General features: G+C 44.3%; 1 protein-coding gene across 5 annotated transcripts in view; it reads left to right on the top strand.

The window, feature by feature from the left end:
- Positions 1-216: 216 nt before the first annotated feature.
- nos1 (nitric oxide synthase 1 (neuronal)) overlaps positions 217-26,902 on the top strand; it is a 75,397-nt gene continuing 48,711 nt past the window's right edge. For 4 of the 5 annotated variants that reach the window (XM_061671311.1, XM_061671309.1, XM_061671310.1 and 1 more), the window contains exons 1-3: positions 217-472; positions 13,592-14,299; positions 23,541-23,643. In XM_061671311.1, coding sequence (XP_061527295.1) covers positions 13,644-14,299; positions 23,541-23,643 — 759 coding nt within the window. In that variant the 5' untranslated portion in view covers positions 217-472; positions 13,592-13,643. Of the gene's footprint in view, positions 473-13,591; positions 14,300-19,457; positions 19,556-23,540; positions 23,644-26,902 lie in introns of those variants that run through there. The other variant, XM_061671312.1, reaches the window with a different exon arrangement.

Here is a 26,902-nt window from a genome sequence, read left to right as displayed (position 1 = left end):
AGGGGACGACGACGAGGATGAGGACGAGGAGCCTCCCGCCGCGAGCTGAGCGATGATGACAAGCGATGGCGCCACGCCCCCCCCCCCCCCCCCCCCTTGTACCTTCCCACCCCTTCCTCCTCATCTGCACTCTTCTCTCTTCTGTCTCTCTCTCCCCCTCTCTCTCTTGTGGCTTTAAAAAGGCGCCCGAGTGCGCACCGAGCCACAAGCCGAGCCTCCAGAGAGGCAGAGCGCAAGAAAACCTCCGCTTTTTCGGACACCTTTTTGCCTTTTTTACACCCCCACACCCCACCCCTCCCCTATTTTTGGTTTTGGTTTTGTGGGGGTGTGTGAGGGATGATCCGGGCGTACTGTTGAGGAGTTTCACACCAAGTTTTTTTTTTTTTTTTTTTTTTTTTAATTTTTATTTATTTTATTTTTTTTAGGTGGGCTGCTTGCACATCCACAAAGCTTGTGCTCAGATTCTGAGTGGGTGAGTTGCTTGTTTCTGCTCTACAGTATGTATGCACAAAATTGGGTTTGCGCGTTCAGCTGACGCGCACAACGGAGAGACGCGCATGGAGCCTAAAATAAGAGTTCACACCTCCGCTGCTTGCCACCCCCCCCCCTCGTAAAACTCATCTACAACTTGTTGCTGCGTAAAAGGCTCCACACAAACATGATTGTGCTTTTTTGTTTTTTAAGCCAATGTTTTTCACTGAACACATCCAAACCAAAGCAAGCAGCTTTAACGTCAGTTGAGTTCCACTCCCGATTCAAATACACAGCAGCGCAATTAGAGCAAGACTGAATACAAAAGATATGGATTTTTTAAAACATTTTTTATTTTTTTTATAAACATTTGAAGATCAATACAGTACAGTGAAGTGCTTGTTTTTCTGTACATTCTGTGTGACAAGTAGTCGTTACACCAAGCGGCTTTTTGCAATCGTGTCGTATATGAAAACATTTACAATAGAGCCCTGAAATTGTCGCCAGTGTTTCGGTAATCTGTGTCACTATTGAGAAAACACATACGTGAGGTCATTGAAGACCCCAAATCATCAGTCCAGTGTTTCTCAAATTGCGGGCATTTGGTTGGTTGAACACAAAATTTGCATCATTGTTTACAGAAACACGTGATAGGATTGTTAAAGGCTAAGCATGTATGTTAGGCTCATTAAAGACCCTAAATCTTTGTTAATGTTTACAAAAACATTTTACTTACAGTTCATTGCACACTAAATGGTTAATGTTGACAAAACTTGTACAGGAGAATTGTTTGTCCAAGACTGAATGAATGATCTTCCATCTTTTAAAAACAAGTACACTTGGTTTGTCAAAGACTAAATTGTAGCCGATGTTTATAAAGTTAGGTTCGTTTAAGACGAAAGGTTCAGCAATGTTCACAAAAACATGCATGTTCAATTCTTAGATTGTTGTTGATGTTGATGAAAATGTATACATTAGGGTTCGTGAAGACTAACATACGCTAGGTTCATTAAAGATCCTAAATCCTTGCCAATATTTACAAAGCGCATACTTTTACTTGGTTTTAGACGAACTTGCCATTTTACTTCACAAAAACACCAATTTTAGGTTAGTTGAAGACTAAATTATCGACAAAGTTTAGGAAAACCTTTTATGTTAGGTTCGTTGAAGATTAAATTGTGAATATTTACGAAACGCATACATTAACTTGATTTAAGACTAAATCATATTTTTCCTTTCCAAAAACACTACTTTAGGTGAGTTAGAGACTAAATTCTCGCCAAAGTTTAGGAAACCATTACGATAGGTTCATTGAAGACTAAACTGCTGTAAATTGGTAAAACGCTTATGTTGAGTTCATTGATGACTAAATTGTCGTCAATATTCATAAAAGAAAACACACACACACACATTTGGTGCATTGAAGACCCTAAATCATAGCCAGTGTGTACGACAACAGGATTAGTGCATTGTTTGTCAAAGACTAAATTGTCGTCAATGTTACAAAAAAACATGCGCTATCTTTTTTGAAGACCCTAAAGCACAGGTGTCAAACTGGTGGCCCGGGGCCAGATCTGGCCCGCCACATCATTTTATGTGGCCCGCGAAAGCAAATCAAAATTGCTAATTGTGTTCTGGTGTAATAACATTGAGATATTTGCAAGGATATTTTTTTTACCAATCCCCCTTTCAAAAGATATGTAATAGTTGAAAAACATGTTCTACTATGCTTCTGATTTCAAAACTGGTTATTCATCAATGTATTGTGTATACTGTATTATATGAGGTAATCTTTCGTTTATATGGGTTCACAGTCGTAGCGACCCTCCGGGGGAAGTCATAACTACGATGTGACCCGTGACAAAGATGAGTTTGACACCCCTGCCCTAAAGCTTCAGCAATTTTTACAAAAGGCATACTTCAGGTTAGCTGATGACTAAGATGTCACCAAATTTCACAGAAACCCTGAGGTTGGGTTTGCTGAAGATTAAATTGTTGTCAATGTTCACAAAAAAGCATACGTGAGGACTAATAAATCACTGTTTATTTTTACGAAAACACATGATGACTTCAGTTATTTACGAATACAAACTAATAAATGCATATTTGCATCGGTGTGTATGTATGTACTGAGTGTGCTACGCGTGTGTACTTACACACGCTGTGGAAATATGCTAATATAGTTGTGTGCGCATGTATCATCGGCAAACGTGGCTTCTGCTCGACTGCACAGTCGTATGTGCTGCAATGTGTGTGTGTGCCCGCGCGTTCCATCAAGTGCGCGTAAAACCGCGTTGCCACTTTGACACCATCATCTGTTCGTTACCAAGGAAGCGAGCGTGAGTCAAAGCGTTGGGAGGCACCAAAAAGCCAGGCAGCGCCAGCTTGCATCGGCGTTCACATCACTTTTCGGTCATTTCGCACCTCGGCGAGGGAGCCGACGCAGCCGGCGGAACCATCGCAGGATTGAAGGGCCGGCGTCTTTAACTTATTCCGATGCCTCGGGGCAACTCCGCTCAATTCATCTTTGTGGAAACGCACGCGTTAGGTTGGTTGGAGACTCAAAATCGGTATCAGTGGTGATGGAAACACGCACGTTGGGTTCATTGAAGTCACTGTCAATTTTTTCAAAAATTGGTACTGTACTTTAAGTTAATTGAAGAGTACATTTAGAGTATTTACTAAAACTTTTACTGTATGTTCGTTTCGTTAAAAAGTTTAAATTGTTGCCAATGTTTATGAAAACAAGTAGAGTGGAGACAAAATCATTGTCGATGTTTGTGGAAACACATTGTGTTCATTGAAGACTAAATTAGTCAAAGTTTACAAAAATGACTACTTTCAGTTCATCGAAGACCCGAAATTGTAACTAGTGTTAATGAAAACACGTATGTTAAAATATATACGAAAACATACAGCACATTAGGTTCATTGAAGACTAAATCGCTGTCAATGCTTACAAAAACGAGTACTTTGGGTTAATCGAAGACCCCAAATTGTTAATATGAAAACACGTATGACCTGTAACGTTGAAGACTAAATCGCCGATTTTTGAGAAAACGTGCACCGGTCCTTTGAAGACACGAAATCGACACCGTTTATGAAAATTCATACATTTGATTTGTTAAAAAACTCAAAATTGCTGTCAATGTTTGCAAAAATGAGTACTTTATGTTTGCAGAAACACGTTTGATAGGTTTGTTGAAAACTCAAAATCATTGTCAGCGTATGAAAACACACACATTAGGTTAGTTGAAGTCTCAAAATCATTGTGTTGTTTAAGAAAACATTTCCAGCATTTCAGGTTGGTTGAAGACTAAATTGTTGTGGGGACTTTGAATGTTGGGACTATGACAGGAAAATCTCAGGAGTTGGTTGACATGATGATGAGGAGAAAGGTTATTGTGTGTACGGGAGACCAGGTGGAAAGGCTGTAAGGCGAGAAGTTTAGGGGCAGGGTTGAAATGATTTGACCATGGTGTAGATGGGAAGAAAAATGGCGTAGGGGTTATTTTAAAAGAGTTAGCTAAAAATGTCCTGGAGGTGAAAAGAGTCTCAGATTGAGTGGTGAGGCTGAAAGTTGAAATTGAGGGTGTTATGTATAATGTGATTAGCGACTATGCCCCACAGGTAGGATGTGCCCGAGAGGTGAAAGAGAAATTCTGGAAGGAGCTAGACGAAGTAGTTTTGAGCATCCCTGACAGAGAGAGAGTCGTGATTCGTGCAGATTGTAATGGACATGTTGGTGAAGGAAGTAGGGGTGATGAAGAAGTGATGGGTAAGTACGGCATCCAGGGAAAAAACATGGAGGGACAAATGGTGGTAGAGTTTGCAAAAAGGATGCAAATGGCTGTAGTGAACACTTTTTTCCAGAAGAGGCAGGAACATAGGGTGACCTACAAGAGCGGAGGTAGAAGCACGCAGGTGGATTACATCTTGTGCAGGCGATGTCATCTGAAGGAGGTTACCGACTGTAAGGTTGTGGTAGGGGAGAGTGTGGCTCGACCGCATAGGATGCTGGTGTGGAAGAGGACTCTGGTGGTGGGGAGGAAGATTAGGAAGACAAAGGCAGAGCAGCGAACCATGTGGTGGAAGCTGAGAAAGGAAGAGCGTTGTGCGGCTTTTCGGGAAGAGGTGAGACAGGCTCTTGTTGGACAGGAGGAGCTTCCAGAAGACTGGACCACTACAGCCAAGGTGATCAGAGAGACAGGCAGGACAGTACTTTGTGTATCTTCTGGCAGGAAAGGAGAGAGAGTCTTGGTGGTAGAACCTCACAGTACAGGAAATCATACAAGGAAAAGGTTAGCTAAGAAGAAGTGGGATACTGAGAGGACAGAGGAAAGGCGAAAGGAATACATTGAGATGCGACACAGGGCAAAGGTAGAGGTGGCAAAGGCAAAACAAGAGGCATATGATGACATGTATGCCAGGTTGGACACTAAAGAAGGAGAAAAAGATCTGTACAGGTTGGTCAGACTGAGTGACAGAGATGGGAAGGATGTGCAGCGGGTTAGGGTGATTAAGGATAGAGATGGAAACGTTTTTACTGGTGCCAGTAGTGTGCTGGACAGATGGAAAGAATACTTTGAGGAGTTGATGAATGAAGAAAATGAGAGAGAAGGAATAGTTGACGAGGCAAGTGTGGTGGACCAGGAAGTGGCAATGATTAGTAAGGGGAAGTTAGAAAGGCATTAAAGAGGATGAAAAATGGAAAGGCAGTTGGTCCTGATGACATTCCTCTGGAGGTATGGAAGCATCTAGGAGAGGTGGCTGTAGAATTTTTGACCAGCTTGTTCAACAGAATTCTAGTAGGTGAGAAGCTGCCTGAGGAATGGAGGAAAAGTGTGCTGGTGCCCATTAAGAACAAGGGTGATGTGCAGAGCTGTGGGAACTGTAGAGGAATAAAGTGGATGAGCCATACAATGAAGTTATGGGAAAGAATAGTGGAGGCTAGACTCAGGACAGAACTGAGTATTTGCGAGCAACAGTATGGTTTCATGCCAAGAAAGAGTACCACAGATGCATTTTTTGCCTTGAGGATGTTGATGGGAAAGTACAGAGGTCAGAAGGAGCTACATTGTGTCTTTGTAGATCTAGAGAAAGCCTACGACAGAGTACCCTTAGAGGAACTGTGGTACTGCATGCGGAAGTCCAAAGTGGCAGAGAAGTATGTTAGAATAACACAGGACATGTACGAGGGCAGCAGAACAGCGGTGAGGTGTGCTGTAGTTGTGACAGACGAATTTAAGGTGGAGGTGGGACTGCATCAGGGATCCGCCCTGAGCCCCTTCCTGTTTGCAGTGGTGATGGATAGGCTGACAGAGGAGGTTGGACTGGAATCCCCGTGGACCGTGATGTTTGCAGATGACATTGTGATCTGCAGTGAAAGCAGGGAGCAGCTGGAGGAACAGTTAGAAAGATGGAGGCATGCGCTGGAAAAGAGAGGAATGACGATTAGCTGAAGTAAAACAGAATATATGTGACTGGATGAGAGGGGTGGTGGGGGAAGAGTGAGGCTACAGGGAGAAGAGAGAGCGAGGGTGGAGGACTCGAAATACTTGGGGTCAACCGTCCAGAGCAACGGTGAGTGTGGTCAGGAAGTGAAGAAACGGGTCCAAGCGGGTCGGAACGGGTGGAGGAAGGTGTCAGGTGTGTTGTGTGACAGAAGAGTCTCTGCTAGGATGAAGAGCAAAGTTGATAAAACAGTGGTGAGGCCGGCCATGATGGACGGATTAGAGACAGTGGCACTGAAAAGACAACAGGAAGCAGAGCTGGAGGTGGCGGAAATGAAGATGTGGAGGTTCGCTCTCGGAGTTGGATAAAATTAGAAATGAGCTCATCAGAGGGACGGCCGAGGTTCGATGTTTTGGAGACAAAGTTAGAGAGCGCAGACTTGGATGGTTTGGACACGTCCAGAGGAGAAATAGTGAGTATATTGGTAGAAGAATGAAGAGGATGGAGCTGCCAGGAAAGAGAGCGAGAGGAAGACCAAAGAGAAGGTGGATGGATGTCGTGAGGGAAGACATGAGGGGAGTTGGTGTTGGAGAGGAAGATGCAGGAGGTAGGCTTCCATGGAAAAGGATGATGCGCTATGGTGACCACTAAAGGAACAAGCCCAAAAGAAAAGAAGAAGAAGGGGACATCAAAAAGTCGAGGATTTTTGCTGTTTACGGCAGGGCTTGGTCGCTAACCCTGGCGAATGAAGTTATAAGTAGTGAGAGAAGTAAATATAGTGGACCCCAGAATACCCGCACCCGCACATTCGTCAATTTACTGATTTTTTTTCTTTAAATTTTTTCCATCCATCCATCCATTTTCTACTGCTTATCCGAGTTCGGGTCGCGGGGGCAGTAGCTTTCGCAGGGACGCCCAGACTTCCCTCTCCTCAGCCACTTCATCCAGCTCTTCCGGGGAGATCCCGAGGCGTTCCCAGGCCAGCCGAAAGACATAGTCTCTCCAGCGCGTACTGGGTCATCCCCAGGGTCTCCTCCCGGTGGGATGTGCCCGGAACACCTCACCAGGGAGGCGTTCGGGAGGCATCCGAGTCAGATGCCCCAGCCACCTCATCTGGCTCCTCTCGATGCAGAGCTCTGACCAGCGGCTCTACTCTGAGATCCTCCCGGATGACTGAGGTTCTCACCCTATCTCTAAGGGATAGCCCGGACACCCTGCGGAGGAAACTCATTTCGGCTGCTTGTATCCGGGATCTTGTTCTTTCGGTCCCGTTACATTGTTGCCTCACTCGTGAAGAAAACTCCAAGATACTTGAACTCCTACACTTGGAGCAGGATCTCATCCCCGACCCGGAGAGTGCACGCCACCCTTTTCCGACTGAGGACCATGTTCTCAGATTTGGAGGTGCCGATTCTCATCCCAGCCGCTTCACACTGCAAATTGCTCCAGTGAGAGTTGAAGATTACGGCCTGATGAAGCCAACAGAACCACATCATCTGCAAAAAGCAGAGATGCAATACTGAGGCCACCAAACTGGACCCCTCTACGCCTCGGCTGCGGGGAAAGATTCTGGCCATAAAGGTTATGAACGGAATCGGTGACAACGGGCAGCCTGGGCGGAGTCCAACCCTCACCGGGAACGAGTCCGACTTATTGCCGGATATGCGGACCAAACTCTGACTCCGGTCGTACATGTACCGAGCAGCCCGTATCAGGGGGTTTGGTACCTCATACTGCTGAAGCACCCCCCACAGGACTCCCTGAGGGACATGGTCCAACGCCTTCTCCAAGTCCACAAAACACATGTAGACTGGTTGGGCGAACTCCCATGCACCCTCGAGGACCCCGCCGAGGGTGTAGAGCTGATCCACTGTACCAAGACCAGGATTAAAAACCACACCGCTCCTCCTGGATCTAAGATTCGACTTCCCGACGGACCCGCCTCTCCAGCACCCCTGAATAGACCTTACCATGGAGGCTGAGGAGTGTGATCCCCCTGTAGTTGGAACACACCCTCCGGTCCCCCTTCTTAAAAAGGGGGACCACCACCCCAGTCTGCCAATCCAGAGGCACTGTCCCGATGTCCACGCGATGTTGCAGAGAGGTGTCAACCAGGACAGCCCCACACCATCCAGTCTTTAGGAAATCCGGGCGAATCTCGTCCACCCGGGGCCTTGCCACCTCGGTAACCTCAACCCCAGACTCTGCTTCCTCATGGGAAGGCTTGTCCGTGTAATTGAGGAGGTCTTCGAAGTATTCTCCCCACCGACTCACAACGTCCCGAGTTTAGGTCAGCAGCACTCCATCCCCACTATACACAGTGTTGATGTTGCACTGCTTCACCCTCCTGAGACGCCAGATGGTGGACCAGAATTTCCTCGAAGCCCTCCGGAAGTCTTCCTCCATGGCCTCACCGAACTTCTCCCATACCAGAGTTTTTGCTTCAACGACCACCAAAGCTGCATTCCGCTTGGCCAGCCGGTACCCATCAGCTGCCTCAGGAGTCCCACAGTCCAAAAGGCCCGAGAGGACTCTTTCTTCAGCTTGACGGCATACCTCACCGTTGGTGTCCACCAACGAGTTCGGGGATTGCCACCACAACAGGCACCGACCACCTTACGGCCACAGCTCCGGTCGGCCGCCTCAGCAATGGAGGCGCGGAACATGGTCCACTCAGACTCGATGCCCCCCGCCTCCCCCGGAACGTGAGCAAAGTTCTGTCGGAGGTGTGAGTTGAAACTCTTTCCGACAGGGGATTCCGCCAGACGTTACAAGCAGACCCTCACAATACGTTTGGGCCTGCTCGGTCGGACCGGGATCTGCCCCCACCATCGGAGCCAACTCACCAAGTGGTGATCAGTTGACAGCTCCGCCCCTCTCTTCACCCGAGTGTCCAAGACATGCGCCCGCAAGTCCGATGACACGTCGACAAAGTCAATCATCGAACTGCGACCTCTGGTGTCCTGGTGCCAAGTGCACGTGTGGACACCCTTATGCTTGAACATGGTGTTTGTCATGGACAATCCGTGATGAGCACAGAAGTCCAATAACAGAACAACGCTCGGGTTCTGATCGGGCGGAACGTTCCTCCCAATCACGCCCTTCCAGGTCTCACTGTCATTACCCACGTGAGCATTGAAGTCCCCCAGCAGAATGCCTCAGCACCCCCTCCAAGGACTCCTACAAGGGTGGGTACTCTGAACTGCTGTTTGGTGCATAGGCACAAACAACAGTCAGGACCCGTCCCCCCACCCGAAGGCGGAGGGAGGCTACCCTCTCGTCCGCCGGGGTGAACCCCAACGTACAGGCGCCGAGCCGGGGGGCAATAAGTATACCCACACCCGCTCGGCGCCTCTTGGGCAACTCCAGAGTGGAAGAGAGTCCAACCCCTCTCAAGAAGACTGGTACCAGAGCCCAAGCTGTGTGTGGAGGCGAGTCCGACTATATCTAGTCGGAACTTCTCGACCACGCACACCAGCTCAGGCTCCTTCCCTGCCAGAGAGGTGATATTCCACGTCCCGAGAGCCAGCTTCTGTAGCCGGGGATCTGATCGCCAAGGTCCCTGCCTTCGGCCACCGCGCAGCTCGCATTGCACCCGACCACTATGGCCCCTACCACAGGTGGTGAGCCCACGGGAAGGGGGACCCACGTTACCCTTTCGGGATGTGCCCGGCCGGGCCCCATGGGTGCAGTCCTGGCCACCAGGCGCTCGCCTTCGAGCCCCACCTCCAGGCCTGGCTCCAGAAGGGGGCCCTCAATTATTTTTTTTTTTTTAAATAAAAAAAAAAATATATAGGGGGGGGGGGAATCTTTTTTTTTTTAATTGGGTGGGGGGAGAGAGAGCAATCCCGAAACGCTTATTGGCAGTTTATCCCAGGTTCATCCCTGCTTTTTCAATAATATTTGGGGTTTAATTTTTTTTTCTTTTTTTTCAATGCAGTTCTAATGCCCGTCAATAATCTGCGGATCTTCGCTGTGTGGCCCGTTCCTTATCCCTCGCAAATAGCGGGGGTGCACAGTACTCCCTAAAAAATATTTCTACTACTTGGCAAAGCTGTAATTAGCCAATGTAGCCATCATCTGTTGACCCTTTGCAGAAGTCAAACAGGCGTGAGCAGAGTTCTGACATTGTCCCACACAAAAACACAGCAGCGGCATTATGGCTGTTGTTGGTGTAAAAACAAAATAGCAGCGTAATACCCTTGTGACAGCGAATGATTGCAATTAACGGCCAACAATAACAGCTCTTGTATTGCGTGACGTGACAATGTGTGCAAGGGGATCAAAATGACAACTATGTCGAGACGAAGCAAACCCTTATGAATGCTTGTGTTTGAGATTTTTAAAATGATGTCATCGTCTCAAAAATGGACATTAATTTCCACATAGAATACTTGAAATTGTCTTTTTGGATTCCGAATAAAAAAACATCAGGTTCACGTACGAGTCAGAATTCTTTCCACAGCTGTACATATTCTTAACGAATTGGATTTGAAATCTGAAGTAATATGTATATGTGAAATACCACAAATCGTCAGATAGAACTATTAAGCACAGACTTCCACAAGGATCCATATTGAGACCGCTTCTTTTTATCCCGTACATCAACAATTTTGTTAATTCCTCGGCGACACGCCGACAGTTGCTCTCCTTGCCCACGTGCTACGGGGCACTATACTACCGCAACTACTCTATTTTATTTGAATTTTCAGTTCACTCAAGTAGTAGCATGTTTGAATCTCACTTGTAACATAAAGCAAAAAAAAAATACAAATCCAGGATGACCTGTCTTTTAGCTGTGAAAAGTTGGGCCAAAACTCCAAATAGGACTCAAACCGCAAGAGAGTTTGTCCCTGACTGCTTCTCTGACGAGCGCAAAAGTGATGGCAAATCCACGCTCGGGCCTTCAGTCACCCGACTCGACTCGTTCTGAATCAAACCCCTCAGCCGGGAAATAACGACAGGAAGTCGCGCGGCTACTTGTGAGCTACCCGCTAACATGAGATGTGAAGATGTTGTCCTCAATTTAACCTGCTTGATCCTTGAGAGTTTTGTAGTCTCGGTTGACAGGTGAAAATCAATCACGCAAGTTACGCTGTTATATGAGGTTATGTACACTGGCTCTCTATTGATAGGCAAAACCCAGAAAATCAACTGTAATTCCAGTCTTCCATGCCTGTCAAACAAACAAAGAAAAAACCAATCCCAGCCCAGCGGTGTCCCGACGTGAAAACCTCAAAATGAGTTCTGTCTGGATCTGACCCAAATTGCACAATTTCAGTGACATTTGTCATGGAAAGGTTTATATTTGACATTGTGTGTTTTGTACCCTTGTTACGAGCATTACATGGGAGTGGGAAGACTGAGAGAATCGAATCGGGTTATGTTCTGGGCTTCACCTAGACCCGGAACGTAACACCTTTAATAGTGAATGGCAACACTTGGTTTCATTAGCATACGCAAGAAGTGACTCCAGTCTGTCTGCTCAAGGACAATATAGTGAAAGGTGGGCGTGTGAAGCCCACTGCATGCATTTCCACGTAGTATTATGCGTATTGATCGAATCATTTGGATATGTAGGAAGCTATAAGACTCCAGTTTTGTGACAGCCTCTTGGCTGAGCGAGATAAAAGACTGCACAACTTTGTCTTCTCGTATTCCTTTCAGGTATTCTCAGAACAAGTCGGTTTTTTTCTACTACGCTTTTTCACCCACCCATTTTCTGTAACGCTTATCCTCACTCGGGTCACGGGCGTGCTGGCGCCTGTCCCAGCTATCTTTGGGCGAGAGGCGGGCCACACCCTGAAGTGGTTACCAGCCAATCGCAGGGCACATAGAAACAAACCGCCATTCGCACTCACATTCACACCTACGGGCAATTTAGAGTCAATCAACCTGCTGTGCATGTTTTTGGGATTTGGGAGGAAAGCGGCGTGCCCGGAGAAAAGCCACGCAGACACGGAGAGAACATGTGAACTCCACACAGGCGGGGCGGGATCTGAATCCCAGTCCTCAGAACTGTGAGGCAGATGTGCTAACCAGTTGGCTACCGTGCCACCTAACTATGCTTTTTTTTTTTTTTTTTTTTTTTTATAAATGAAAATTAATCCAGTCACGAATGAGCCCTCACAAGCCCTTTTTCACAGCGAATCCACCAAATGATCAAACTTTGACGCCATACAAATTTTGTTTCTAATTTAGTGTTACGGATCCGGAGGCCGGGTATATTTTTGTGATTGCGCTCATTTGGCAAAATTCACAAGGAAGGGGAAAAAAAGCATCATCAAAATGTGAGCCCTGAAATTGACCCAAAATGTCTGCCTTCCTCTTCGATTTTGGGCATGTGTCATGTTAATGGAGACATGTCCGCCAAATTTCTTATTGCTTGATGAAACTGGTGTTTGGGGCCTTTTTCGTCGTCGTCGTTGTGTTTTTTTACCTTTCCAGGGAATTTACCCAAAAGGTCTGCTTCAGACCAAAATGGTCAACTTCCAGTTCAGGCATTCATCCATGAGACTTTTTGGTGCGTCCTATCTTGATAGACGTGGCTCCCAAATACCCAATTTTGTTTTGATTGCTGAAACTGGTGACGGGGGCTGATTTTTATTCATTGATTTATTTAAATTTTGACATGATTTTTTTTACCTAACTTTTCGGGGGGCACTAATGAGTGAATTCGCTAAAAACATCTGCTTCAAACCAAAATGGCCAATTTCCTGTTCACTTTCAGGGTTGAGTCCTTGAGACTTTTTCATGCGTCATGTTATGATAGACATGTCCATGCACCAAATTTCTTGTTGAAATAATAATAATAAAAAGAATAAAAATTTTTTTGTGGGCTATTTTGGGGGAGGTGGTGAAATTCCCTCAGTACCACCCCCTGGAAAGTTATTAAAAAAAATAAAAATCAGCCCCTGACACCACTTTAATCAATCAAAACGAAATTGGGTGGACATGTCTCTCATAACAAAACACGAAAAAGTCTTAAGCACCCGTGCCCGAAATTGAACAGAAAACCTGAACCCCGACATCAGCGACAGACACGAAATTGGGTGGACGTGTCTATCACAACAGGATGCACCAAAAAGTCTCAAGGACCCATGTCAAAAAATGAAAATTTGGGGCGAATTCAACTCAGAACCGTCCTCTGGAACGTTTTTTGAACAATTCAGCCCCTGGCACCAGTTTGACTGATTGACACATAATTGGGTGGACATGTCAACCATAACAGGACACACACAAAATTCTCAAGGATTCATGCCCAAAGTTGTACAGGTAGTCAGCCATTTTTCTTTGAGGCAGGCAAAGAGAAAACTCGCGCAGGCACGGGGAGATCATGCAACCTCCACACAGGCAGTGCCGGGATTTGAATCCCAGTCCTCAGAACTGTGAGGCAGATGTGCTAACCAGTCGTCCACCGTGCCGCCAACTGTAAATTGTGATGCTTTTTTATTTATTTATTTATTTGGTAGTTTTACTTGCGCCATATAATGTGGCTGGAGCGTGGCGTCAAAGTTTGATAAATTGATGACAACATCCACTCTGTTGTTATGATCCTTATTCCCCGTGGAACTGATGCTTAATAGACATTTTAAAAAAGACGTTTCCTGCTAAGCTAATTTCCTCCTTGATTAATAGAGGCTGTTTCCTCCCTTTTGCTTTTCAGAAACTCCCTGGACACACACACACATCAAGTCTCCCCCACGCACGCGGGCACCATGCAGGAGTCAGAGGCCAGCGTGTGCCAGCTGCAGCCCAACATCATTTCGGTGCGCCTCTTCAAGAGGAAAGTGGGCGGCCTGGGCTTCTTGGTCAAGCAGAGGGTCTCCAAGCCGCCCGTCATCGTGTCGGACCTGATCCGGGGCGGGGCGGCCGAGGAGTGCGGCCTGGTCCAGGTGGGCGACATCGTGCTGGCCGTCAACAACAAGCCGCTAGTGGAGCTGAGCTACGAGCGCGCCCTGGAGACGCTGAAGAACGTGTCGCCCGAGAGCCACGCCGTGCTCATCCTGCGCGGGCCCGAGGGCTTCACCACCCACCTGGACACTACCCTGTCGGCGGACGGCCGCCCCCGCACCGTGCGGGTCACCAGGCCCGTCTTCCCGCCCTCCAAATCCTACGAGAATTGCTCACCTCAACTGAGGGCCATCGAGAACCTCTCGTCGCCGTCCATCGCCCTCCTCGCCGCCCAGGACCCCCTGCTGATGAGGGAGGGGGGCCGTGGCGACGGCGGGTTCTGCAACGGGCTGGAGGACAACAACGAGCTGCTGAAGGAGATCGAGCCCGTGCTGCGCCTCATCAGGAGCACCAGGAAGGAGATGAATGGCGAGGGCCAGAGGAACGGCGCCCGGAGGGACGCCGAGATTCAAGTGGCCTGGTAATTACTGCGCTGCTGCTAAATGCAAAACGTCAGGCATACGGTCTGACATATGACGTGATCAAAATGTCCCGAAAGAGCTGAATCTTTTCAAGTTAGAGTTTTTGGGATGGAAGAGGTAAATGTGTAAAATATCTCTTCATTTGGGAATCTTCTTGTGAAAGTTTGGGAATTTGAGGAATGTGACAAATAGTTCTCAAGATGCCCTGAATGAATTGAGCATTTTTGAAGTTGGAATGGTTTGAATCGGTGGAGAAATGTGGAAGGATGAGGTAAATGTGTAAAATATATGCATTCATTAGGGAATTTTGTTGGTGGAATTTGAAAAAGAAAAAAAAAGAAAATACAAGATGTTCTGACTGAGCTGAACCATTTGAGGTTAGAATGGTTTGAATCGATGGAGTAATGTAGGAGGAGGAAGTAAATGTGTAAAGTTTCTTCTTGACTTTGGCATTTTGTTGTAACATTTTGGATTTGTGGGAATGTGAAAAATTGTTCTGAACATGTCCTGACGGAGATGAACCATTTAAATTTGGAATGGTTTGAATCGGTGGAAAACAGAGGTCAGTGTGTAAAATCTGCATCGATTTGGCAATTCTGTCAGAAAATGAGGAATAAATGTGTAAAGTTTCTCTTAATTTGGGAATTTTGAGGTGGAATTTGGGGAATGTGATACATAGCTCTCAAGATGTCCTCAAGGAGTTGAACATTTTCCAGGTCGGAATGTTTGAATCTGTGGAGAAATGTGGAACAAAGAGGTAAATATATGTAAAATAGCTGCATTCATTTGGGAATGTTGTCATGGAAACAGCAACGTATATCAAACGGTGTAATCGGGAACATCAAGTCAGTGCTGCGATCTTATCGCAGTGAGTTGAGGAACTTTATTTGGACTAAAGTAGTGCTTGTGGCATCTATAGGCAATTTGAAACCTTTTTCGAGGGTTGGCAATTACAGATTACTATTCACAGAAGGGATCTGTCCGTGTCCTCTGAATATGCAGGACTATAATGACAAACACATCTCAAATCATATTTTCCAATTGAATTTCAATCAGTGGAAATGCCATCAGTCCATTCCAGCGTCCCCAAAAAAACCAACCCAAAAATGTAATTTTTTTTAAGGAGAAAAATAGCACTCTCATATTTCATAAAAACACACAGTTATGACATAATTAAATACAATTCAAAAGAATGAAACAGTTTTTGTCACACCTTCCCCGTCAATGTGCTGCTCATTCTCCTTCTTGGCAGTATAAGACAGACGAATATATTATTCATTGAGATTTCACCCCCGCGGCTCATCGGTACGGCACTAATATTAGTCCTTCTTCACAGAGGATAAAGAATATATGCCTATGAGTATTCTTTTATCTGTTTACATACATCGTTTGTGATCAGATATCAGTTGCTTAAAGGGTAACAACACCGCCAGATAGATGCTAATTGTTGCCTTTGATTCCACTCATGTTGTCTGTTTCTTAAACTTAAAATTGTCCAAATCGTCAGATTTTCAGCCTCTCATCAGTCAATATTCTCCTATTTGTGTAGCCCTTGAATCAAAACATCTGTTTTAACTTGGGAAAACAGTGATGGACGTTTGCCGATTTTCCGACGGCTGTTACCGACCAAACCAGTCACTGAATCATCATCAATTTATGAAATAACGTTCTGTGTTTGAATCAAGGGATAGAAAGTAGAAAAATCTTTTTATAATCTGATTTGTTGATTAAATTATTTTAAAAAAATGGTTGCTAGATTAATTGATTATGAAAATAATCGTTAATTGCAGCCCTCATTTAAATGTCTATTTTAGAATTTTTTTGGATTTTTCAAGTGGATTCGAGTCGATCCAGGGGCACTTCAAGGGATCCGTGAGGGGCAGAGGAATGCTGAGATTCAAGTTGCCTGCTAATTATTGCCCTGCTTCTAATTATGATGCTCACTGGAGACACTCGAACTCATTGACACAGCTGATACCAAACATTTATTTCATAGTAGCCTAAATGATTGTATTTATGTCGCGCGTCATCTTTGCTGTTTGCCTGCCAGTCACACATCACATTGGAAAAAAAATGTTTTTAATCCTTGTGTAAAGCACCTCCTACATGTTTTGACTATGTCTGTGTGTCTCAGAATAAGTCTAAGACACTTTTAATAGTCTTTCCTAATTTTTTTTTTTCTGACTTACACAGCTCTCAAAGAGGGTAGCTTGCTTCAAGTTGTTAATTTATCACTCCCAATTGAAGTTTCCTGTAAAAGTGACGCATGAAACGAGAGAATTAAACATTATACATTAGAACACCAAAATGTTCAACCAAACCATACTATTTACTGAAGTCCACGAGCTGAATGCTAACGTATAATCTTGAAATGCCAGACGGGCTGAAGCAAATTAGCATGGACGTTACATTAATTAAAAACATTCAAACAGCTCCTACTTTAACGCACACGGCGAAAAGATTTCAAGGACCCATGCCAGAAAATGAACCTAATTGGAAGGTTCATAATATACTGCCGAATAGGTTTGAAATGTGGGTAGGACTAAATGTAACACTCATTAATTGGTTCAGGTTCAAAACTGCCTTGTACTATCTGAAGAACATATCCAGAGTGAAGCCAGGAGAAGCTCATCCATGCTTTTATCTCAAGTAGACTTGACTATTGTAATGGTCTTCTGACTGGACTCCCCAAAAAGAGCATTAAACAGCTGCAGCTCATTCAGAATGCTGCAGCTCAGGTTCTGACCAGAACAAAGAGGTCCGAGCATATTACCCCCCAAAAAATTAAAATAATAAATAAATCTCCCTGAAGATTCCCCATGAAAAATAATCAGAATCATCTTTATTTGCCCAGTATGACCAAAAAACACACAAGGAATTTGTCTCCGGTAATTGGAGCCGCTCTAGTACGACAACAGACAGAGAACACTTTGGAGACAGAAAGACATTGACAAAAACAAAAAACTGTCACTGAGCAATAAAAGATTGCTAGTTATCTGGTAATGCCGGTACATTTTTTTTTTTTTTTTTGACAATTGTGCAAAAAGATGCAGAGTCCTCTAGCACTTAGAGCAGTTCGAATGACTAATATTGCAATAGTCCAGTGCAATGATCATTGTGCAAAGGGCGCCGAGCCTTTAAGCGAGTAGTACATAATCTGGGCCAATGTTGATTGTGCAAATGTTGCAGATACTCCTGAATCAGTGTGCAAATGGAGCAGATGCTACTCTAGCATGAGTGGCCAGTATTGGTCAACATCAGATATGCAAATAGTGCAGCGTGGTGAGACTACTACAGTGAGTGCACGAGTAATATATAATTGGCCCGACAGAAATGTGACAACAAACTCAACACAAAAAGACAAAAAATTGCCAGCATGTAGCAATGGAATTGTAGGTTAGGTGTTTAAGAAGCTGATTGCAAGAGGGAAGAAGCTGCTGGAATTTCTGGGAGTTCTAGTTTGCATTGATTGGTAGCGCCTACCGGAGGGAAGGAGCCGGAAGAGCCGGTGACCGGGATGCGGAGGGTCCGAGAGGATTTTGGACGCTCTTGTCTTAGTTCTGGCAGTGTGCAAGTCCTCAAGGGTCGGTAGGGGGGTACCGACAATCCTTGCAGCAGTTTTGATGGTCCGTTGCAGTCGGAGTTTGTCCTTTTTTGTAGCAGCACCAAACCAGACTGTGAAGAACACAGGACTGATTCGATGACCGCTGTGTAGAACTGCCTCAGCAGCTCCGGTGGCAGGCCGTGTTTCCTCAGAAGCCGCAGGAAGTACATCCTCTGCTGGGTCTTTTTGAGGACGAAGTTGTTCGCCCACTTTAGGTCTTGAGAGAGTGTAATTCCCAGGAACTTGAAGGTCTCGACGGTTGACACAAGGCAGCTGGACAGCGTGAGGGGCAGCTGTGGCGAAGGATGCCTCCTGAAGTCCACGATCATCTCTACAGTCTTGAGCGTGTTCAGCTCCAGGTTATGTCGGCCGCAGCGCAGCACAGTGAATGTGTCCTTTTCAAATCTGCAGTAGAAGGTATTCAAGTCGTTGGCTCGTGTGCTATTGTTCTCAGTTTGGGGGAATCGTCGCTTGTAATCTGTCAGCGGTTGGAATGCATGCCAGACTGATTTAGAGTTGTTAGCTCTAAACTGTTAACTAAATAAGTTAGAAAAACAATTCAGCCACAGACACCAGTTTGACCAATCAAGAACAAATTTGCTCGACATGTCAATGAAAACAGGACGCACGAATAAAAGTCTGCTCGAAGTTGAACAGGAAGTTGGCCATTTTGCTTGAACACAACCATCTGGGGGGAATGCCAGGCTTTATACTTTGGTGAACTTGGACTAGGAAATTGCTCCAAATGAAAATCTTCAATTAGGCTCCCTAAAACCCCCACATGCCCTGTTCACACTTGTTCTTCTTGCTCCATTCATGCGATCTTAAAGTCTGGAAGTTCAACGAGAAGAAATAAATTATACTTGAAGAACTGTTCAGTAATCCTTTAATCCCGTGTGATGGAATCACATTTTTTGACTTGTTAAAATAACATTTTAATTTCCTTGTGCGTGTGCAACAAGCCCCAAAAGCAAATTCCAGTCGGACAAGTCACAAGTTTTTTTATTTTATTTTATTTTTTCCCCTTCAAGATGATCTAGGAGAGCGTTCTTAAACTGAAAATACTTTTAGTTGTCAAACATACAGCAAAAGTCCTATACAGCCATTCTTTTTGGGTAAAAATTTAAGACGTACAAACGAAATGAATTTGCAAGGAGCAAATTGAAAATAGATGTGGGAAGAATGTATTCGACATTGGAAGACCCGGAAAGAACATGCAAACTCCGTACTGAAAGATTACAACCTTGAGCTGGATCGTAACCACTGGACCGGCAGGCAAGAACAAAGCCAATGTTGTTTTGCAGCGTTTCCTGATTGAATTTGCCACTTTTTGATACATGATCACGTTGGACGTGCGGATTTTTGTTATCCGGCCAGATCACGTCTTCGTACGACCAGCACGGTGGCCGTCAAGTCAAAATGAAGTTCAACAGATTTTCTCAAAGGACTACACAAATGGCGGATGAACTACAATAAACCAGAAGGACAAATCGCCACACAGCTGCTGGATGAACCTTAAAAGGAGGGCACATGTGACAGGTGCAACTAATTGATCAAGCGTCAGACAGTGACGGGCAGAAAGACTCTTCGGCGTTTGTAGATGGTTTGTTTTGCAAGGGCTTTCGTATTCAGAATTCAGGAGAAGCAGCCGGTAAGAGACTGATCTGATCACTCTCGCAGTTAAATTGTCTTTTGTGTGAGCGCTACTGTTGAGCTCAGTGACGTGTGGGTTGTTAACAATTTAGTTCCAATGTGCGCTAATTGTTTAACATCTCTAATTCATTGAAACGTGGTGAAGTTGATGTGTAAAATATGTGGGGGTTTAATTTGATCTTGTTTTTTGCGAAATCATGAAATGCATATTTATTGTGGAATCTCAGGGTAAATCAAGTAATGTCAAAATAGTGTGGATTTTAGCTTTTCATAACTCAAAGCAAACATTTAGTATTTTTGAATGTGTGTATAAAGTTCATTTAATTAAAATCTTGCTAATAAGTTACTAAGATTTAAGAATAATTATATTAAATAATGGTAGAACAGTTAAAAGTTTAAGATGTTAAAATGCATGAAAAATAGACTGTAATATTAAAAACTGAGATCCATACTTACTGGACAAACGGGCTGAAAGAATTGACAGCAGTGGGTCGCCGGATTTGCACTTAATTTTTCAATTTAATGGAATAGGTCAGGTGTCACAGGATGTATTTTCTCAGGTGTATTTTGTATATACCAGTTGGAAATATGAATGACTATGTACATAATTCAAATGCATTTTTTTGCAAATGCATTTCCCGGGAACTTAATAAGGTGGTCAATGTTTTCAATACTTATTGTACAACTTTCTGTTCTCAAGCAAGGAGCTGAACTGCATAATTCACATTCCAATGTCTTGGTTCAATTAACATTTTTATGTAAACCATCCTTTTGACATCACTAGACCAAGACAACTCACGATTGCGCAACAGTTCGAGGTTTTAAACAGGAAGTGGCCTCTGAGCTCTTGTCACAGTGTGTTGCATCAGAGAAACTGAATTAGTCACAGAAAGGTATACAGTGGACTTCGTTGTTCACAGATCAAGCACCTGTTGGGAATGTTGCTAGTTTGAGATCAGCGAGTTGTGCAAAATGTACTCAAACATCCAACAGTTGGACATTCAAAAGTTAACAAACAGTCGAATTAAGCCAGCCGTGTATTTTGGGTTCGTCCATGAATTCCACCCAAAAGCGCAAGATCTTGTTTTTGGACTCGTGTGGACCTGCAGAAAACCCAAGAACACGATGATGCCACACGGAGAGGCCCCCGGCCCACGAACAGGGGACCGGAGATCTGCCCTGCGGCATACCATACAAACGGGGCCCCGAGATTCACTGACGTTGGTCCATATCAAAGACAAAACAACGGCACTGCTGCAACGGCAACGGCAACGGCTTTGCTAGCTGTTGCTAGCTGTTGCTAGCTGGTGGCCCGTAGGACCCATCAAGAGATGTCTGATATCGGTCCATATCAACAACAACTGGAAACGTGTGACATTGCGGTGACATGTTGGACTTCGCCAATCTCCCTTATGGAGCCCCCTACTAGTTGAGGTTTTTTTTACATTTCATACCATGTAACCGGTGCTAGGTGGGATATTGTTGGATTTATCTTACCCAACATTATAAAAAAAATAGACACAAAAGGAATGACGACGCTGGTTTCTTTTTCTCATGAGGAGGGCGTATGGGAGATTGTTCCGATGACAGCCTCTCAACACGCTCTAACCAATCTCTCCCGTCGCTCCTGTATTTATTTGAAATAGGGAGGTTTCTAAGCTACAAGACATAACCTACTAAGGGTAGGGTTTCAAGGTGAAGACATGGGACCAACACCTGCCTCGTCCTTCTCTCTGATGATTCCTGCTGAGTCATCTTCTTGAAGGCGAGACATCTTCCTTTATCGAAATCGTCCATAATACTAATGCAAGCTAAGCAAATAAATGATAACTTCCACAATATATTTAACAGATGTCAAGGAGCTGTTTTGTCGATCGGACAGAATTGGAACCACGCACTTCATAAAAATTCAGAACACCTGGCTGACAATGTTTTCATAAATACTCTAGGTTGTTTCATTTCACACTTGGCACGCCAGAGATGCTGAACCTTGATATTGAATTCATAATTCAAGTTTCAATTTGATGTCTGGGATGAGCTTCCACTCATGTCATTTTTAGAGAATGCAAAGCATCCAAACATCGATAAAAGGTGTGACATTCTTAGCTGTCACAACACAGATGTTGGTTCAACTGTTGTTGTTTTTTTTGCCAAGTGATGATAAGAACAACCTACGATTACTTGTTTGAAAGTCGGAAGAACCAGTTTGTGACATGCCACAGCAGGCTCTCCAGTCAAAAGCTTTAAACGGGTGCGTCTACTTTGTTGTCGTACAGAAATTGTTGTTGCTTTCGGGCAATATTGCATTCTGGGAGAAGTATAATATCGATTATTATCGATTAATTTTGCATTTATCAAACGTGCGACGAATTGCGTTGGTTGATTTTGCGTCTGCGCCTCTGAAAGGCAGGTGCTAATCGGGACCGCTGTGCGTAACCATGACAACGGCTCTTGTGGCGAACAGATGTCGTTGATTTTGCGTCCGCGCATGTAAACATTTTAGAAATCCCAGAAACACAAGTGATCGTGACATATATTCAATTCAACAATGCACTTTTGGAGCTTCCGAAAGATCAAACTTGGAGCCAGTCACAAGAAGGAGTCGTGTCATATCACTTCTGACCAAAATGTGCTCTTCTTTTTTAGTGTTTATGTGTTCTTTATTTATCCAGGTGAGGCAATTGAGAACAGATCCTCATTCGCAGTGCCGACCCGGCTGCAGAAAGCATAGTCAAACAATCTGTGGCGATCAGGTGTGCTGTCTCAAGTTTTAAAAACACAATGACACGATGGTGGGGTCGTGGTGGATTTGGGCATGGGGGGGCGGTGGTCCGTTGGGACTGGTCGGGGCGCTTCGGGTCCTGGGGAGCGAGCGGCGTCCCCCTGCTTAGGTCTCTCGCCGGACGGGCTCGCCAGCTCCCCCCCCCCCCCCCCGTCCACCAGTTGACTGACATGCACGTGATACGCTGTTGGTAATACTAATAAGTTCCATCGACACGCTCTAGGCTTGAATTGCTTGTGCTGGACCACTAATAACAACACGGGTTCTACTCTCAAATCAGCTCACAGGTTCTTCCAGGTGCTTGGACACTAAAAGGAATCCCTCCGCACCACTCGTCAGTAGCACTGCCTTGCTCATTTCCCACATCCTGTCCTGCCCTCTCTCATCATGTCCTATTGGTTAGTTGTTGCACATCCTCATCGGGTGTCTCCCCCCCAATCCACAAATAACGACACGATTTGACTCTTATAACGTTACTTGTGTTAAAATATCTAGACTGCCTCACTATTGTTCTGCTGTGGTCTGCATCCCCTAGTCCCCTTGTCCAGTTTTCAATAAACATCAGACTAATTAAACAAAATTCAAATAAGCAGAGGGACTCCCCTGTTGCACAGCAAACGTGTTCCAGCACAGAAGGCACTAAGAGCCACCATTCTGGAAGGCCGTGCGGCTGAACAGGACCGGTTTAAAGAAAATCAAAATGGAAGTAAAAGTAAAAATGCACATTTTTTTGTCGTAAGTGGATGACTTGCCCGGCCACCAATTAGGGGTCACGCCCTCTGTATTAAAAGTGATTTGAGAACATACTGTCATCATGCGTCAAGTCTGATTTTGCAGGTCCGCAAGGTCGGAACCGGTTTGACTTGACAACGTGAAATTTGGTAGGCTTGTCTATCACCAGTAGACTCATAAAAATGTCTCAAGAAGCGACGCCCGAAAAACGTACGTCTGCCATCTTAGTTTGACGCGATTATTTTCAGCTCATTCGTTCCAGCTTTTCCATACTCATCCAAAGGATTCCTACCAAATGTTAACCGCGTATATGAGAGGGATTGCAGGGAAAAAACCAAAGTTTGCAAAGGGTTAGACTGAGTTCACGTGTGAGGGTTATCGTGTATTTGAATCTTCATCCTGAAACTTTTTGTGCATGTTTTTGTTGTGGGCTTGCGCGACCGAGTCACCCCGCTTTCCCCTCTTCCAGCGACCTCGCCGTGGGAAACGGGACTTCAGCCCAGCTGCCATCTGACAACAGCAGGAGACAGGACAACATGCCGTTGGTGCTGCACAACATTGATGCCGAGCAGGTTAAAACAAAAAAAAAAGTACATTATGGCGAGGAGAGAAAAAACACTTTGAATCACACTTCAGACACTTTCAAAGTATTCTTTAGATCTCTCTCTCGCTGTCAACAAATGGGAGACTGTTGTATAACATCACTTTGAGGAAAAGAAGACCCAAGCGTCAGAATTGCCGCTGCCGATGCATGCCGTTGAAATTAGTCGATTCTTGCGCTTGTGTTTCTGCCTGTCTTTTTCTCTTGTTTTAGCTGCCCATATTTTCTTGATTTTATTCATCCAGGTAAAGCGATTGAGGACAAATTCTCATTTGCAATGCCGACCTGGCCGCACGAAACATGAAATTAGAAGAAATGAGAGAAAAAGAGCTCCATCTGTTTGTTTTATCATCATGAGAAATTTGTCGAAAATGAGGCAAAAACGTTGAGCTCGCATTATTCTTATCATGAGAACTTAGTGGAAATTGGACAACTTGACATTTTTGTTTTGTCACGAGAAACGTGTAGAAGAGCACATATTTCATTAGGAGATGAAAATTGAGCCCTCAAGTTTCATTTTCGAATGAGAAATGAGTAGAAATGAGATCATCATCATGTAATGTTACGAAGCATTTGTGATTAACGAGAAGTCTTCCAATTTTGTGTTTATGAGAAATGCGACTCCCAAAAAACTTGTTGTCAATTTGAGCCCTGCGTTTTGATGTCCTGTAGAAAATCAGAGAAAAGCTTGAGCGCAGACACCTTTCCTGGATTAGAATTTGGTTCAGCTTCAAATAATACAGAAATAAAAGTGCTCTGTTTTAGCATTATTTTTTTTCTGTTTTTGTTTTTTAGTTTTTCAGTTTGAGAGTGCGCCGGGGTAGGTTGCCACAAATAAAAGGTCCTACCCGTATTGCTTTTACATCAATATGTACTGTAAGCCTACATACAAAAAATGCCTGCTTTGCACAGTTAAGGGCAACGCGTGCATGCTTCAAACTGTTTATTTGTCACTCCCAGTTGAAGTTTACTGCCAAACTGACACGGGAAACAAAAGGCAATTGTAGAAACACCAAAATGTTCAACCAACAGCATACCATCTCAAACCGATAGCTTGACGTCCGATAGCCTGATGCTGACTTATGATGTGAAACGACAACGTAAATTAGCCTTGATGTGAGATTATTTGAAACCTTTAAGCAACTGCTACTTTACACGCTCTCGGAGCAGCAATGCATACAACCAAACTGACGAATATCACCTTCTCCCTTCCACGTTACAGCTCAGTGCTGCTCGGGTAGCGTTGTGGCCCGACGTGGTACTACACTGAAGGTGTGCAATTTGCCTGGACACTGTAATCCTTTCTCGTGCTTTTAGGAAATGAGCTGGCGTATTTGTGGATCCTTTTGGGCGGCAAAAAAAAAAAAAAAAAAAAACGTGGCTCAGAACCTTGCGGGCGATAAACTGTCGACCGCCGCGGCGGTCGGCGGGCGACGTTAAATCCGGATTACGCCGATGGTGTCCTAATCTGCACGTGCTGCGTGTTTATCCTCCTCGTCCAAATACTCCCGTGGGGCAAAATGGAGGCGCACCCGCCACCGTTCGCAACCCTCCAGAAATTGCAAAAAAACATAATTCAGTCAAATTTCGGTGAAAATAAAGTACTCGCGTAGAAGTATACTTGCTTATTCAATATCATGTAATTTTATAATTGCAAATAAAAGTTACATTCAAATGAACGTTACGAATATTTGGGAGTAAAATAAGCTTCGTTTTATTCGAAATGTATTAAACATTATCTGGAAAACATTTTTTTCATCTTTCGTCATTTGTATCTTTTGGTTTCGTTTTATTTTAGAGTTGGTGTCTTTACAAAAAAATGATTACAAATGAATTATTTCGAATGAAATTTAAAAAAAATTTGCAAATGATTACAAATTATTCTAATCCAAAATTGGCATGTACAGTATACATTTAGTTTTTAAAATGTATGTAATTCTAAAATCTGTGATTACATTATAAAATTTGATTCATTTTTCTCATTCATTTTAGATGTAAATATAAAATCCAAAGATTTAATTTAAAAAATGAAATATTCATCATGATTCTGATTTACTTATAAATGGTCAAAACCAATTCAAAACGGCATTAGACAATCAAGAAAGCATGAACAAATTAAGAATTTCAAATAATTTTAGAATTATTTGTTTCGTCTATTATTTAAATTATTTGCATTTTAATGTAATTTGTACAGCAGTTAATTGGAAAATGAAATACCAGTACATAAAACACTTTAAAAATGCGTTTTTAAAAAATCATGCAAATGTATTAAATAAAAATGTTAATCAATGAATGAAAAAAAATGAAATGATCATTGAAAAAAAAGAAAATGAACTAATAAAAAGGAAAAATAATTTTGGAAGTAGTTTTTTTTTTTTTTTTTTTCTTTTAAAGAACACATGCGTTTGAATGCAGTTTTTAATGAATTGTCAAATGAAATGTGTGGAATGAGCATGCGTGTGTGCGTGTGTCCAGTTAACACGCAGCAGCATCAGTAAGTTCCGTCACGTAGCGTTTCATTTGATCAAGTCGGACACGTGGGAAATCTTTTCAGCCTCTGATGTAAGCGTTCGTTCCTCACACTCTACTGCAGGATTACCCCTGCCCGCCTTCGCCCGCCTTCGCCCACCCTCCCGCATAATGTTATGGTTTAATAAGGCCCGGTATGTTGCGCGGGATTCGCTGGCCGATCTCCATTAAAAGCGCAAAATATTCATCGCGTCATCCGAGTTCCCGTCGCACTCGTGCACGTCGTCCGTTTGAATTTTTCACGCTTTGCTTTCCCGGGCTGCCACGCGCACTCATCTTAATCCGCATCTATTTTTTATTGATTTGATATTTTCGTGCCTAACGCATCTCCCCCCAAAAAGTTGCGCTTGTTGGCGCGTGAAGAATGGTGCTGCAAAAGTGTCATATTTTTATTTGACTTGCATTAGTTTGGATGAAGGCGGCACGGTGACCGACTGGTTAGCACAGCCGCCTCACAGTTCTGAGGACCGGGGTTCAAATCCCGGCCCCGCCTGTGTGGAGTTCGCGTGTTCTCTCCGTGCCTGTGCGGATTTTCTGCGGGTCCTCCGCTTTCCTCCCACATTCGCAAAACATGCGTGCTAGGTTAATTGAAGGCTCTCAATTGCCCGTAGGTGCGAATGTGAGTTTGTTTCTATGTGCCCTGCGATTGGCTGGCGACCACTTCGGCGTGTACCCCGCCTCTCGCCCGAAGATAGTTGGCA

Source organism: Phycodurus eques, chromosome 3, assembly GCF_024500275.1.
Source record: "Phycodurus eques isolate BA_2022a chromosome 3, UOR_Pequ_1.1, whole genome shotgun sequence".
NCBI classification, from domain to species: domain Eukaryota; kingdom Metazoa; phylum Chordata; class Actinopteri; order Syngnathiformes; family Syngnathidae; genus Phycodurus; species Phycodurus eques.
Note: the sequence above shows the minus strand (reverse complement) of the source record. Positions and strands in the feature narration are given on the sequence as shown.